This window comes from Natator depressus, chromosome 13 (assembly GCF_965152275.1).
Source record: "Natator depressus isolate rNatDep1 chromosome 13, rNatDep2.hap1, whole genome shotgun sequence".
Classification (NCBI taxonomy): domain Eukaryota; kingdom Metazoa; phylum Chordata; order Testudines; family Cheloniidae; genus Natator; species Natator depressus.
Window position 1 is genome coordinate 10972655 of NC_134246.1, and position 13994 is coordinate 10986648.

Below are 13994 nucleotides of genomic sequence, written 5' to 3' on the forward strand. Positions count from 1 at the left end.
TAAGATGGCTTCATTTTACATTAAGCACGTAGTACAGTTCAGTGACATGCGCCTTTCAGTGTCCAACTAGGAAGAAGAATTAAGAAGATGATTCCTTTAAATGTTTATTTTGAATAAACACATAAGACCAGCCCAGTGGAAGAACGTGGCTCATTGAATGAAGTTCTAGTAATTCGTTTTATCACATTATGGCTCACTATAAATAAAAGCAGACAATCTAGAGGCCTCCTGTCACACCACCCAAAAGGAATATCTTCCTAATCCAGACTTCCCCACCACCATGTAGTGTCAATCTTGCTAGCTACTAAAGAAAGAGCCAATGTAAATAAGCCACAGAGTAAAAAATGCTCCCAGAACAACTGTTTGCAGGGAATATAGCGCAACGTGTATGTGTAAGCACCAGGATAATGACCCTGTTGCACCTAGACCAACCTATCAACCCTTCCCATGGCTGAGCATTATAATTCACCCAGTAATTAATAACGATAGCAATAAGAGGTAGAATGAGATCATTTCATGTTTTCTTTAGAATGGGATAAGTGCATCATCTTTCAGATGCAGAAGAGATTCTAACCATTCTGTTTTAACAGACAAGGAAGTTGTATCTAGCTCAGGGATGGCCAACCTGAGCCTGAGAAGGAGCCAGAATTTACTGATGTATATTGCCAAAGAGCCACAGTAATACATCAGCAGCGCCCCATCAGTTCCCTCCTGCACCAGCAGCCCTGCCAGTCAGCACCTGCCACAATCAGCTGTTTCTCACGTGCAGGTGGCTCGGCGTGGGAGGAGGAAAGGGGGAAGCAGTGAGTGCATGGCAGTCTCGGGGGAAGGGGCATGGGCCTTGGAGGGATGGGGGGAGTAGGGGCAGGGCTTGGGGAAGAGCAGAGAGCAGGGGGTTGAGTAGTGAGCACCCCCTGGCACACTGGATCTTAATATCTGTAGCTCCAGCCCCAGAGTCGGCGCCTATGCAAGGAACAGCATATTAACCACCCCTGATCTCGACTATCATGTTCACCTACTGCATCATGGGTATTTTCTAGAGCTGGAAGAATGAGGGAACAATTATTTGTGAATTTGCCTTTGAATTGGAAAGCAAATTTGAATTTGGCCATATATATTGGGGGTGAGGGATAGCTCAGTGGTTTGAGCATTGGCCTGCTAAACCTAGGGTTGTGAGTTCAATCCCTGAGGGGGCCATTTAGGGATCTGGGGCAAAAATTGGGGATTGGTCCTGCTTTGAACAGGGGGTTGGACTAGATGACCTCCTGAGGTCCCTGATATTTTGTGTTCACTGCCTGAAAACATTCAAAAACTCAAAGTCTACTGATAGGAATATTTGCACAGTCAAATTGCACATTCAGGTCTCAAGTGGAGCTTAGTTCCATCAGTCATCTAGTTAGGGCAAAGAACCAACATTGCCTGACCAATGAAATTTACTTACACAGTTTGGATTGTAAATAATTACAATTAGCTAATGAGTGGCAACCAAGAATGAGTTGCTGATGAAATTGGCAGAATGGTTTTGAGTAACCCACAAATTTGAGATTGTCGCAATCTTTTTGAGAACAATTCCTGAGCAAAGAACAAAGAATGTGAAAATAAATTATTCACAGAGACTCATTCATCCTTCGTTAGTATATTTTTCGCTGACGATAACCACCTGAACCCGTTTGCCTTTTTTAACAGCTTCTGAATACAGCCTAGATAAATTGTTGCCGGGGGCAAAAAGTACCTTCATATCTTCAAATATGGAATTGTTTAAAATGCACTTTTCTGTAATGCACCGTCTTTATACAAACAACTCTGGTTTTTACCCTGTCATTCCTTGGCAATTTCAGGCCTGTTTAATAACACTAAGGCATTTGCTATCTGCCAATGCTGTACATGTGTTACCATTGATAAGCAGTGTATGTTTTCAAGTGATCAGCAGCTGTAGCATGCAGGGACATGGCTGGAGGGGTGCTGCTCTATAAATATATTGACTTAGTTTAAGTGAATGTGACAAAGTGCAGGAGAGCGCTGTAGTGCACATTAATAGTATCAGCCCACTCCATGTTTCCACTGACTTTAATGTGCGTTACATAGGGGCAAGGCATAAAGATGGGCCCCAGCCTAGTAACAAGTCAATTTCTTTGGATTCCCCCCCCCCCCCCGCAGCATTGTCATCATTAGGACTAAGTGCACGTTTCGCTTTTTTAAAATCTATTTAGTGCTTGCTGAAGGAGATAGCCTCTCAGTCCTGGAGAGACCTCTGTACCTAGCCACAAATTGGGTGCAGCAGTCAGTGCCAGCATACAAGCTACACCCTCTGGTCTCATCCTTGGCATGCCTGGCTCACAACTGAGGCGAGGAGGTGGAGGGAGAGGAGTGGACTACACTCTGGAAGGCTTGATTAATCCTTGGTTTATTTGCTGAGACTGCCAACAAGACAGTCATTGAGAATTCACTGTTACAATGGTGTTCTGTTTTGTTTTGTTTTTGGGGGGAGGGGAAGGAGCTTATGTATTTATTTATTTGTTTTAATTTTATTGTGATGAGACTGGACTGAGGCCAGCAAATAATTTGACTTACAGGGCACAGACGGGCCACCAGCCTGTAACCAATTCTAGTCACAACCAAGCTGGGCCATAATGCCATTTCTGGGACTGTTACAAACAGTATTCCGCACGGCCAGCGCATGTGCCAGCTTCAAAGCCATTTACAACCCCTGTTTAAAGTCAAGCCACTTGTGTTCCACTTATAAAAGTATAGAAATAGGTCATGCTGCAACACAGAAACGAAACTGCTTGTTGCAAGCGTAAGATGTTTGCTTTCGAAGTTTCTCTCTCTCAATACAGTTTAGGTTAAAAGACCAGCCATTTACTTTTTCTGCAAAATTTCATCTCGTCAATCAGGCTTAATGAAGTCATCAACAGGCTAGGCGTTGTGCAGGTAAGATGGGCCCTGCTGCCTCATGGACCGTTTTAATGCTATCTGACCTTCACCCACATTTTGGGATCGCAACAGGCATTTTCTTTATGGTGCACAAATTACATGACTGCCGGGTAAAATTTTCTGCTAATTGGCATTTTCAAAGAAGTGCTGCAGCCACCCCAATGCTGCAGCCACCCCAAGTGCTGCAGCCACCCCCCAAGGAGGTGCTCATAGCTGTCGCCCAAGCCCAAGTCCTGCAGGCCCTGCAGCAGAATTGCCACAAAGAGCCAATCACAAGCGTGCGCTGAGCATGCCTACAGCCTGACACCTGTCAGACCCTGCAGCAGGAGGGCCTGATGATGGCCACTGTTAGGAGGGGACAGAGGCAGCGTTAGCACCTGCACAAAAGACAGCCAGGGCACAGTGAAACACAGGGCAACCATTAGCGAGGTATTGTGCATATGAGAGTGTTCTGGCTGCGAGGGCATGGGCTACTGAAGTGACTGACCTGACCTAGGTGGAGGATAGTGTTTGCAGCTGAGGATCCTGAGCAGAGGGAGGAGCCTAGCTCTGGCATGTCAGCCACATGCACCAACTCAGCCACTTAGGCACCTAAATCCCTCTTCGTCCCCCTCTCTCCCCTTCTTGGCATTTCATGCCTGGCTACATTCGCTGGTTCCCCACTCAGCTTGCTGGCTTTTGAAAAGCCCTTTCTTAGGCACTTAATTACCCCCTTGCACTCCACAGGGAGCTGCTTAAGTTGCGGCTGAAAATTCCAGTAGGCACCAGGCCACGTAAGGGCTAGGCATTGCTCCACCCAGCCAAGCAATGCCAAAAATCCCTTAAAAAAACTGGCCTTCATTGGCTTGCAATTGGATTAAGGCTCGTGACTGCCTAGCACTTTTGAAAACAGGAATTAGGCTTTTAAGTCACGTTAGGGCTTTTGAAACTTTTCCACATCGATATATTTCTATATATAAAATCTGTAAAAACCAGCACAGGAAGGCCTGAGAGGTTAAAAACTCATGGCTAACAAAAATGGCCATGCCTGTGGTCATGTAATCTCTGGCCACAGCTTACCAATGTGGTGTTGTGTAGCTCTGTGCTTCCAAGCATCTCCTGCATCTTTTCATACATGAGGGGGCCTTTCACCTGGAATGTGTCATCTTTTCAAAGCATTTGTCCTAATGCATGTGGATCACAAACCTTTGTGTTGGGAGCATCACATCGGTTGCCTCATCTCCGTATGCTAAGTGCAGCAGACGCTATTTATTTTCAAATTCAGTTTTAGTTTTAAAAAAGTGTCACTCCCAGCCTGAGCCTTCAGGTGTCAATCTTAATCCCACAGCAACACCGGCGGAGTTGGGAAAATTCTAGCAGAGTGGACGGAATGTCCCAGCTGCCATGGCCTGAATGTGGGGAGCAGCTAGCACAGGGATCTGAACTCGCTCACCAGTTCATTGTTGATCAAAACTGGCACAAGAGGATAATGACCAAAAATTGTTACTAGCTAATGGCTTTAGTGACTTATATGTAGTGCATTTCATGTCCCCTAGTGCCTAATGGACAGGTTTCCATATCACCAAAGAACTGGGGAAAACCCACTACCAAAATTCCCCCCCACCCCCATGTTTGTCAGCTCAACAGAAAGGACAATCACTGAACAACCATGGAAACCGAACCCTCAGAGATGCTCATCCCAGGTCAGCGTTAAGACATATCAGTGCACTGGAGGGAGCTTGCACTGCCATTGCCAGCCTACATTGTACCTGTTTGATAGTTCAGCGGAGGATTTCAGTCTCCGGGGCTGGAAAGATGGCACTTTTCATATGCATGACATTCACTTAGAAAAATAACTGTCAGGGATTTGTGTTTGTACCACTGTGTGCCAGCAAAATGTGCAATTTAATTTAATTCTCCAGAAAGAAGTGTTATGAGACACAAAAGTTGCACAACAGTCAGAAATGGGCATAAAAATTGCACCACAACTGGTTTTGCTTCTGCTTTCTGTTCCCAGCCAGAGTTTGGTCAGCACTCTAAAGGTATATCTACACTGCACAAAACCACACCACCAGCTGTGAGGCTCAGAGGCTGTCTTCACAGACTGGGGCTTGTGAGTTATGCTAGGGTGTTTTTAGCTGGAATTACCGTAGCTGTTCCTGCTTGGGCTCCAGCACTTGACCAGGGGGAGGGTGTCAGAGCCTGAGTTCCAGCCTGAGCTGAACATCTACACTGCTATTTTTAGTGCCACAGTGTGAACCTGAGTCTACAGACCTGGGCTCTGAGACTTGCTGTCACAGGGGTTTGGGTTGGGGTTTTTTTTTTTGCCATGTAGACATGCTATCTGTGGTTTAGAGCAGTACTGGGACGTGGAATGCAAGGCAGTGGGTCGCGGCGGCTCTGGTCAGCACCACCGATCAGACCATTACAAGTCCTGTTGGTGGCGCTGCCCGGCTCATGCAGGCTAGTTCCTACCTGTTCTGACACCGTGCTGTGCCCTGGAAGCGGCCAGCAGCAGGTCCAGCTCCTATGCGCGGGGGGATGGGGCTCCATGTGCTGCCCCCCACCCCGAGCACCAGCTCCACACTCCCATTGGCCAGGAACCATAAGATGGGCGGGGGTGCGGGAGGAAACAGTGCCTGTGGGCGAGAGCTGTGCAGAGCCGCTTGCATACCTCCGCCTAGGAGCCGGACGTGCTGCTGGCCACTTCTGGGGCACAGCGTGGTCCGCGGTGCCAGGACAGGCAGGAAGCCTGCCTTAGCACCCACACTGTGCTGCTGACCAGGAGCCACCAGAGGTAAACCTGCACCCCAATCCCCTGCCCCAGCCCTGAGCCCCCACAACCCAGAGCCCCTTCCTGCACCCCTGAACCCCTCATCCCGGTCCCACCCCAGAGCCTGCACCCAGAGCCCTGACCCTTTCCTGCACCCCAACCCCCAGCCCAGAGCCCTCTCCCACACCCTGAACCCCTCATCCTCAGCTCCCTTGGGTCACGGGCATCAACAATTTTCTTCAAGTGGGTCGCCAGAAAAAAAGTTTGAAAAAAACCCCAAACCCTTGTTTGGACCACGCTCCTGCAAAGATTTCAGTGGGATTACTCACAGTGCATAAAGTTACGCACATGCACACTTCTGGCAGGATCAGGGCCTTGATGGAAATACGTCTTAAAGAACATTGTTAAGGATTTATACAGGCAGGGGCCTCAGTGTTTCTGTAGGCTGCCTGGGGGAACTGCCCTGCCCAGTGAAGTCTGTACCCTGGCCTGAAAAACATCTGACCATAGCACGAAGGCACTTTCTTGGCAGATACCAGATGTTCCTGCACGTTTATTAAGAGAAACCATCGCAGTGTAAGGCGGGAAGGCAAGGGGGGAACGGGCTGCAAAGAGGCCGCTGAGCGCTCAGGACCCCGTTCCTCTGTCTGCAAATGCCTCTAACTCCCGCTGGAGGAAGGCGCCTGCTCGAGCAACCGAACACACCCGAGACTGCGGGGCCGCTGGGGCGGTCCACGCCTGGGATTCGCGGCGAGGCCGAGCCAGTCCCAGGAGAGCCGCTGACCCTGGCCCCTCTTGCGACACGCGCTCGCCGCCCATTCCCCGCGGGCGGACCCCGGGCCCGGCGCCTCCCGCGCCGCGGGTTCGTGTCCCTCCCAGCCCAGGGCGCAGCTGGGGATTGGCAGAGTCCAGCCCCTGGCTGACTCAGGCGCCGCAACCTTCTCTTATATGCTGGCGCCGACGGGGGGAAACCGGCCCGGCTGCGCAGGAAGCAGCTGCCGCTCCAGGACCATGCCCAGGCTGCCCCAGCGTCTCCCCCCGCTCCTCCTGCTGCTGCTGCTCGGGGGCTGCCTCTGCCCGGCCTCCGACGCCGGCCTCTACTTCAGGGAGGGGCAGCACTGCTACAAACCGGCCCCGCGCAAGCCCCCCGGGCTCAGGTGAGCGCAGGGCTGGGCGGGAGGAAGCGGGAGCCACGAGCAACGCCGCCGCTACTCCCGGGCCGCTGGCCGGGCGAGGGGCGTAGAGGGAGCAGACAGCAGATGTGAAAACTCCGGAGGGGGTGCGGGGGTAATAGGAGCCTATATAAGAAAAAGACCCACAAATCGGGACTGTCCCTATAAAATGGGGACAGCTGGTCACCCTAGGAGGGGCGGCTCCTTGCTGCAGGGAGACTGGGGCCCGGGACTCGGGAGAAGCCGCGGCCAGCCTCTCACGCGCTTCCCGAGCCAGGCAGGCAGAGCCCAGCTGCCGGCCGGAGCCTGCGGGGCCAGGGTTGCGGGATGCAGGGAGGAATCAGCTGGGGCTGAAATCCCGGACTGTCACTGTTCACGGGATGCCGAGGCCGTGGCAGCCTCTCCTTCCTGTACCCCGCCTGCACCCTCGGGCTTTGCCCTGCCCCTGCCCGACCTGAAGTGACCCCTCCTAACTGCCTAGACCTGCACCGCCGGGACCAATTCCTTTCGATTACATCCATGCTCCTCACCATCCCCTAGGGAGGTGGGGAAACGGGGTGTTTGCAATTGGCCCCAGTTTCAGCAGCAGGGCCAAGGATTCTCTGCTTCTCTAGGCGGCAAATGGCCAGGGCCCAACTCCTCAGAGGGAATTTGGTGCCTAAATACTGTGGGCACAGGGTGATCATTGTGGGGAGACAGGGATTTGCCCTGCTGCTAAATTATTCCTTGATACAGGACTCCTGAGTGATGCAGAGGGGGAACACTAAACCCATCCTCTTAGTTTTGAGAGTAGATAGAAAACAGCGTGAAGCCTGGAGTGTTTCATGTGAACTCCTGGGAAGTGCTGCAGTGGCCAGGCCTCTCATTTCTCAATCCCCACTGCCTACCTGGGAGCTGTTTCTGTGAGTTAACACTAGTCACCAGACCATATATAGAAGAGCATTAAAGGTCATGGTGGCTAGAGCTGTCATGTGATCTCAAGCTAGGCTGGAAATTCTCACACATCATATTGAGACGGGAAGATTTTTTTTTTTTCCTTTTCTCTCTCTGAAAATATAAAAGTCATCTACTACTTTGTTTCCATATAGAACCTACCCTCGACCTCATGAGTACCTGGACATCGCTAAACTTCCCCCGAGCTGGGATTGGCGAAATGTAAATGGGACCAATTTTGCTAGTACCACCCGGAACCAGCACATTCCTCAGTACTGTGGGTCTTGTTGGGCTCATGGCAGCACCAGTGCCTTAGCAGGTACTTGTTACTGGGTATCTGTTGTTATCGGGTATTGCTTTTTTGCCAGTCAGTCCATTTCCAGGATCCCCCAACATTCTGAACCCCTGATGATGGGTATCTTCGAATTGCAGGATTATCAGCACTATTAAGGGATGTCACTGCACAAGACTAAGGGCCTAACTCCTAAGTAGCTTTGATTATCTGAGCCAAGGTACCTGTCCTACATAAGACACACAGAGGCAGGGGGAGAGGGGAAGGAAGAGTCTAAAATGAAGGTGGTTTTGGTGGTAGCAGGTGCTGTAGGAATTCCCCAAATGGCAGCTGAGGAGGGGAATTTTTTTTTTTGCTGGTGGAATATACCATTGTGGTAGGGGTATCCACCCTCATTTAGAATTATACACAGATTAAAAAGGAAAAATTGGAGTGATTAAAACATACGTAGCAGAATGGACATTGCTTGTGGGGTGGGGATGTCGCACTCCCTTCACTGTACAGTTCTCTTCTCCCCCTTCCATTCAGTCACCGTTAGGCCCCAGAAAGCCAGGAGAAGTTGGTAGATAAATTATTCTACCAATACAGTGAAGACCGAGATACAACTGTGACTTCCCTTTTTTTGGGCGGGGGAAGCTGCTCAGCTGGAGTTTAGCTTTGGGTGGAGGAGTTTCTCTGTGCAACAGCAGCAGAGGGACAGATGCACATGGGGCTGGGAGCACGTTATACAGGTTGAGCGGACATACTGAAGCAGGGGAAGTCTCACAGGGATGAGATTTCACTACCCGTCACTCAGGGAAATAGAAGTACAGGTTTCATTGCCAGTGTACATGGCCCTCTGCAAAACACATGCAGATGCCTGCAGAGCTTATCTGTTAATTCGGATAAATATAATACATAAACAGTGTCTGGGGTGGGGGGTGGGGGGGAGATGCAGAATAGAGACAGTAGGGGCTGATGGGGAAACTAGTCAGGGACAAAGATGGAGTTATGAAGAACCAGGTTTTTAATTAATCCAAAAATGCAGATAGCCAGGCAGGGCTTGGTGATCATGTATATCAGGGAGCTGGACTTCAGTGTAAACACAACTGAAGTTTCTGATTGGCTTTGTTTATTGTTTTGAGAAAAAAATAAAGGTGCCCAGGACATTAAAACAAAATCAAACTTATAAAAATTCCTTAACTTTAGTAATAGAAGGGATGTCAAATCTCTGCTTCCTTGCTTTCACTGGAGGACCAGGGAAGTAGAGTGGAAGTTTTCTCAGGCCTCAGTTGAAGCAGTAAGAGTGTCTACATTTCATAAAAAGCTCTTCTCAGACCTCTGAGAAGAATTAATTATCATTATGATTGGGGTAGAAGCATTACCCAAGGGTTCCAGTTAGGATCATGGCCCCATCGTAGTAAGCATTGTACAAATGCTTATTATAAAGTCCCTGTCCCCAAAGAACTCAGTCTAAGTACACAAACAAGTGGGAGGGCAGAGAAAGCAAAGAGGTGGAAGAGCAAGTAAGAGTAAACCAAGCAAGTACAATTGGGCATAAACTGTCAGAAAATTTGGCCCTTGGTCTCTTTGCTGCCTAAATCTATGCAGATTTGAGATTTCAGAGCTTAGCAGAACATCTAGTGGACCTGGGATCTACAGCCAGCCATACCCCTGACCTGCTGGGTGACCTGGGGCAAGTCACTCGACCTCTCTTTTTCCTTTATCTGTAAAAGAGGGATAGTTATGCTTCCAAGCTTTGTAAAGGGCTTTGAGATCTGTAGATGAAATATGGCATAGAAGAGCCAGGTATTATTGTTAGTTACACCTGAGTGCTTTCATAACTGGTAGATGTTAGGATTTACCTAATTAACGACTGAAATGAAACATGTTCATCCAAATATATCTGCTCCTGAAGCCAAACTTAGAATGGAAAATGTTAGCTGCACCTGCAAAACACACAGACGCCATCATTGTGCCCACTCAGATTGGGTCATGGTGTGTGCACCTAGCCATTCTGTTGGCATACTGTAGGCTTTTGTACCCACAGCTGTCTGCAGATATTTAACAGATGCAACTAAGGAGACGTAGCCGAAACATTTGGCCCAAAATGAGCTACAAACAGTAAAACTAACAAGCACCAATTGCTTATTCTTTTGTTATTACCACAGATCGCATCAATATTAAGAGAAAAGGAGCTTGGCCTTCTGCCTACCTCTCTGTTCAGAATGTTATTGACTGTGCCAACGCAGGGTCCTGCGAAGGTGGAGACCACTCAGGTGTTTGGATGTATGCTCACAACCATGGCATTCCAGATGAGACCTGTAACAACTACCAAGCCAAAGACCAAAGTATGGCAACAGATTGCAAACCTTCCTAACTACTACTCACTCTTATTTGGCAGGGGTTGGTATTAGCTTTAAAGGAACATAAATATAATTTATGTAACACACCCATTTCTTTTTCTGCTTCTACCTACTGCTGGCTGCTAGTGAAGCACCTGCTATCTGCCTAGGAGCAGCAGGTTCCCTTAGAGTAGCTGTTTGGGTTATTTTTGCACCAGAATCAGACAGCATAGTGTGTTAGCAGCATGTCTGAACAAGCATCCACCATCCAGGCTGCTAATTTGAACTCACTAGTCACTGATGTGCATCGGTGCTTCCATGCAGTAATATTTAGAAGTGTCATCTTAAGTTACCAGGCAGAACTTCAGTCTGTTCTACTTACTTGCAAACAAATCCCTTGAATTGTTTCTATAGCTCCACAGAAGCAGTTTAATTATTTGCATACCGAGACACTTATCAGGAAGTAAAAAGAAAAGGAGGACTTGTGGCACTTGAGAGCTCTCCCCACTGTATTTTCCACTGAATGCATCCGACGAAGTGAGCTGTAGCTCACGAAAGGTTATGCTCAAATAAATTGATTAGTCTCTAAGGTGCCACAAGTCCTCCTTTTCTTTTTGCGAATACAGACTAACATGGCTGCTACTCTGAAATTTATCAGGAAGTAGTTTTTATAACCTACGACTGAAAAGCATGTTTGAAGGCTGTCACAGATAAAGAGCGCATATCATTGAAATATTATTGACTGTGGAGACTGCCTTAATTAGCAATCTGAACTTGCAGCTTTATTTAACCTGAAGAAACAAGCAGTTTTCTCTGCTATATTTAATCTTATAATTATGGATCCCAAAATGGAATTAAAGTTTACCATTAATTATATTTCATTTGAATAATTAACTGTAAGAAGAAAAACACTAGCTTGCAATGGTAATCTAATGTCACTGCTTCTTTATAGCATGTAAGAAGTTTAACCAGTGTGGAACATGTGTTACCTTTGGGGAATGCCATGTGATAAAGAACTACACGCTCTGGAAAATTGCTGACTATGGCTCTGTCAGTGGGAGAGAAAAAATGATGGCAGAAATCTATGCCAATGGTCCAATCAGGTAAAGACAGTATTACAGGGTAAGAGTTATCCTGTTAATTTTTATTAAAGTTGTTTTCAGTTTATCGCAGGAAGCTTGCAGAGCCTCCTTGTGTAGCTCATTCAGCGCTTCTTCACCAGAACAGGCCTTAGCCTCTGAAGACTGAAGTGTGCTAAACTTTTGCACAATATCTTATATATAGATCCACTTAAGTTAAGAACTTTTCATTTGAAATGAGAGAAGGTGATGGACACTGTTCTCCTTTAGCCTGCTATAAAAATTATTTTTGAATGAAGAACCTCTTTTTGCTTGTTACAGTTGTGGCATAATGGCTACTGCACAGCTGGATGCGTACACTGGAGGACTTTATGCTGAATACAACCCCTCAGCTGTGGTGAATCACATTGTATCTGTGGCTGGCTGGGGTGTGGAAAACGGAACTGAATACTGGATTGTCCGTAACTCCTGGGGCGAACCATGGGTAAGGAAGAGAGAAAAGGGATGTCCTCAAAGATTTTAAAAATGTGCATTTCATTTTGCAAACTCCAGAAATTTCTGTATTACAAGCTGTACAACTAGCTTGTTTATAAAAAACTAAGTCTCCCTCTTAGCCATAGGAGTTGTCTCAATCTATGATTTTTAATACAGCTGACAACTAGGAAAAAAATCTAAATGGAATGTAATGTTACCCTGCCACAAAGAACACCACATAAGGCAATAAGAGCAGGCCAGCCTCTGTGTGGTGTCAACTCCGTAAATCCTAATGCTGCCCTCATATGTGTATGCAACTCCCATTGAAGCCAGTGGTAAATAGCTATTGGAACCATAAGTCAAACTCATTTGGCTATGGAGAGTAGGATATGGAAATGGATTCCTGGCTGGAAACAAATGAGTTCACCAGAGAACCACTATTTCAAATATGCTTGTTTTGTGAATCCCACTCAAACCCTTTGCAGGTATCTGCCTTCACCTCTAGTCACCCTTGCTCTGCCCAAAGTACACTGCTTATGAGACAAGTTACTTTGTTACTAATTTATAAACTTTTTGCCAATACTAATGAAAATTAATTTACTATAGGGTGAACTGGGCTGGCTGAGGATTGTGACAAGTGCATATAAAGGTGGAAAAGGAGCTGAGTACAATCTCGCTATTGAAGAAGATTGTGCCTACGGAGATCCTGTATTACCTTGATTGTTTCTAGAGTTTATGGGGTACTTTCTGGCTTTGAAATTTCAGGGTTTTTTTGTTTTTTCCTCCAATCAAGTCTTTTTTTTTTTTAATTAAAAGGCAGTTAAGAGGAATTAGCCCAGATCACCATTATGTTTTAAAGTGGAAAAACTGCCTCTAGATTTTGAACTTACACTGCATATTGAAAAGCAGTTGTTTGCTTAAAAGACAAACTTGCTTATCCTCTGCTTTATGTGCCTGGTACTTACCAAGCAACTTATCAGAAGTTTTAGGTACAAATCCTCTCATTGGAAAAATCATTCACTTGACAATATTTAATCTAAAGGAATATATAAGATTTATTTTGCACTTGTAACAAAGGAGGTTTTCCTTCTAGTACAAACTTTAAAGTTTGCTCAAAGCAAGAGGTACTGATTTCTTTTAAAAAATTTGGGTTTAGAGACTTGTAAATCATATACACAAAGTACAATAGCACATAGTAAATATCACTGAGCTACATAAATGCAGAGACCATACTATGTTTTTTGTTCTCTGTTTAAAAACTGTGTCCTATAGTCACATCCTATTGTTTCACTAAGGCATGTGTTGCATTGCAGATTGTCATTTTTATCTCATTGAAAGTGATGCAACAGTAATCAAATCTCTTTAAAACTACTGGAAAATGTTTAATATAAACACTGATTGTTATTTCCTGGTGCTTTCTTTGCTCTAATTCTAGGCTTTGGCATTTGAATGGCTGTGCTATTTTTCTGCATTAGAACAATGACCGGTTTTTTTTAAAGGGGGGGAAGGGAGAAAAGGGGAAAAGGGTTCTAATGAGACATAACTTTTAACACGTGCTTTTAGCATACAAGGAAAGATGGTATGTTATCTTCCTCTTTCCTGCTTACTCAACCTGATGTGCCTAGTTCTCTAATGGTGTAAATTACAACCCAGACCATATCAAACATTAACTGAATCACAGTTGTTCAACTGACATTGTTTCGTATGTTAAGTGATTAGAGGGTGTGCAAGTGGATTGTAAGAGTTTAATGGAATTTGTTTCTCAGCATTAACTTACTGGTACCTATGGCAGCATCTCCTGGCAGGGCACAGACATGGTTTAAACAGAATCTGTACTTTAGTTAAATGCCACCATGAGGTGCCAGTGAAGGATGAGTGGGGGAATGGAGCCACGTTCAATGACAGCACGTGTATAGGAGTGAACTAAGGACTCCCTACAACTGCACAGAAACTGAGTGCCCCATGTCACCAAGGGTCCTGCTCCTGGACTGAGATGCTAATCAACCACAACATACTACATGTGGCAGTATGTAC

At 46.5% G+C, this 13994-nt stretch overlaps 1 protein-coding gene across 1 annotated transcript; it reads left to right on the plus strand.

The window, feature by feature from the left end:
- The first annotated feature begins 6444 nt into the window (after positions 1 to 6444).
- CTSZ (cathepsin Z) lies at positions 6445 to 13364 on the plus strand. Its single transcript, XM_074969763.1, has 6 exons — positions 6445 to 6843; positions 7947 to 8110; positions 10234 to 10413; positions 11360 to 11510; positions 11808 to 11970; positions 12567 to 13364. The coding sequence occupies exons 1-6, from the start codon at positions 6635 to 6637 to the stop codon at positions 12678 to 12680; spliced, it is 981 nt and encodes a 326-aa protein (XP_074825864.1). The 5' UTR covers positions 6445 to 6634; the 3' UTR covers positions 12681 to 13364.
- The last annotated feature ends 630 nt before the right edge of the window (positions 13365 to 13994 follow it).

Excerpts from the sequence above, each read along its gene's own strand:
- CTSZ (XM_074969763.1), top strand. The coding sequence starts at position 6,635 with ATGCTGGCGCCGACGGGGGGAAACCGGCCCGGCTGCGCAGGAAGCAGC. Across the intron at positions 11,511-11,807 it reads TATGCCAATGGTCCAATCAG|TTGTGGCATAATGGCTACTG; the intron begins GTAAAGACAGTA and ends TGCTTGTTACAG. Across the intron at positions 11,971-12,566 it reads ACTCCTGGGGCGAACCATGG|GGTGAACTGGGCTGGCTGAG; the intron begins GTAAGGAAGAGA and ends AATTTACTATAG.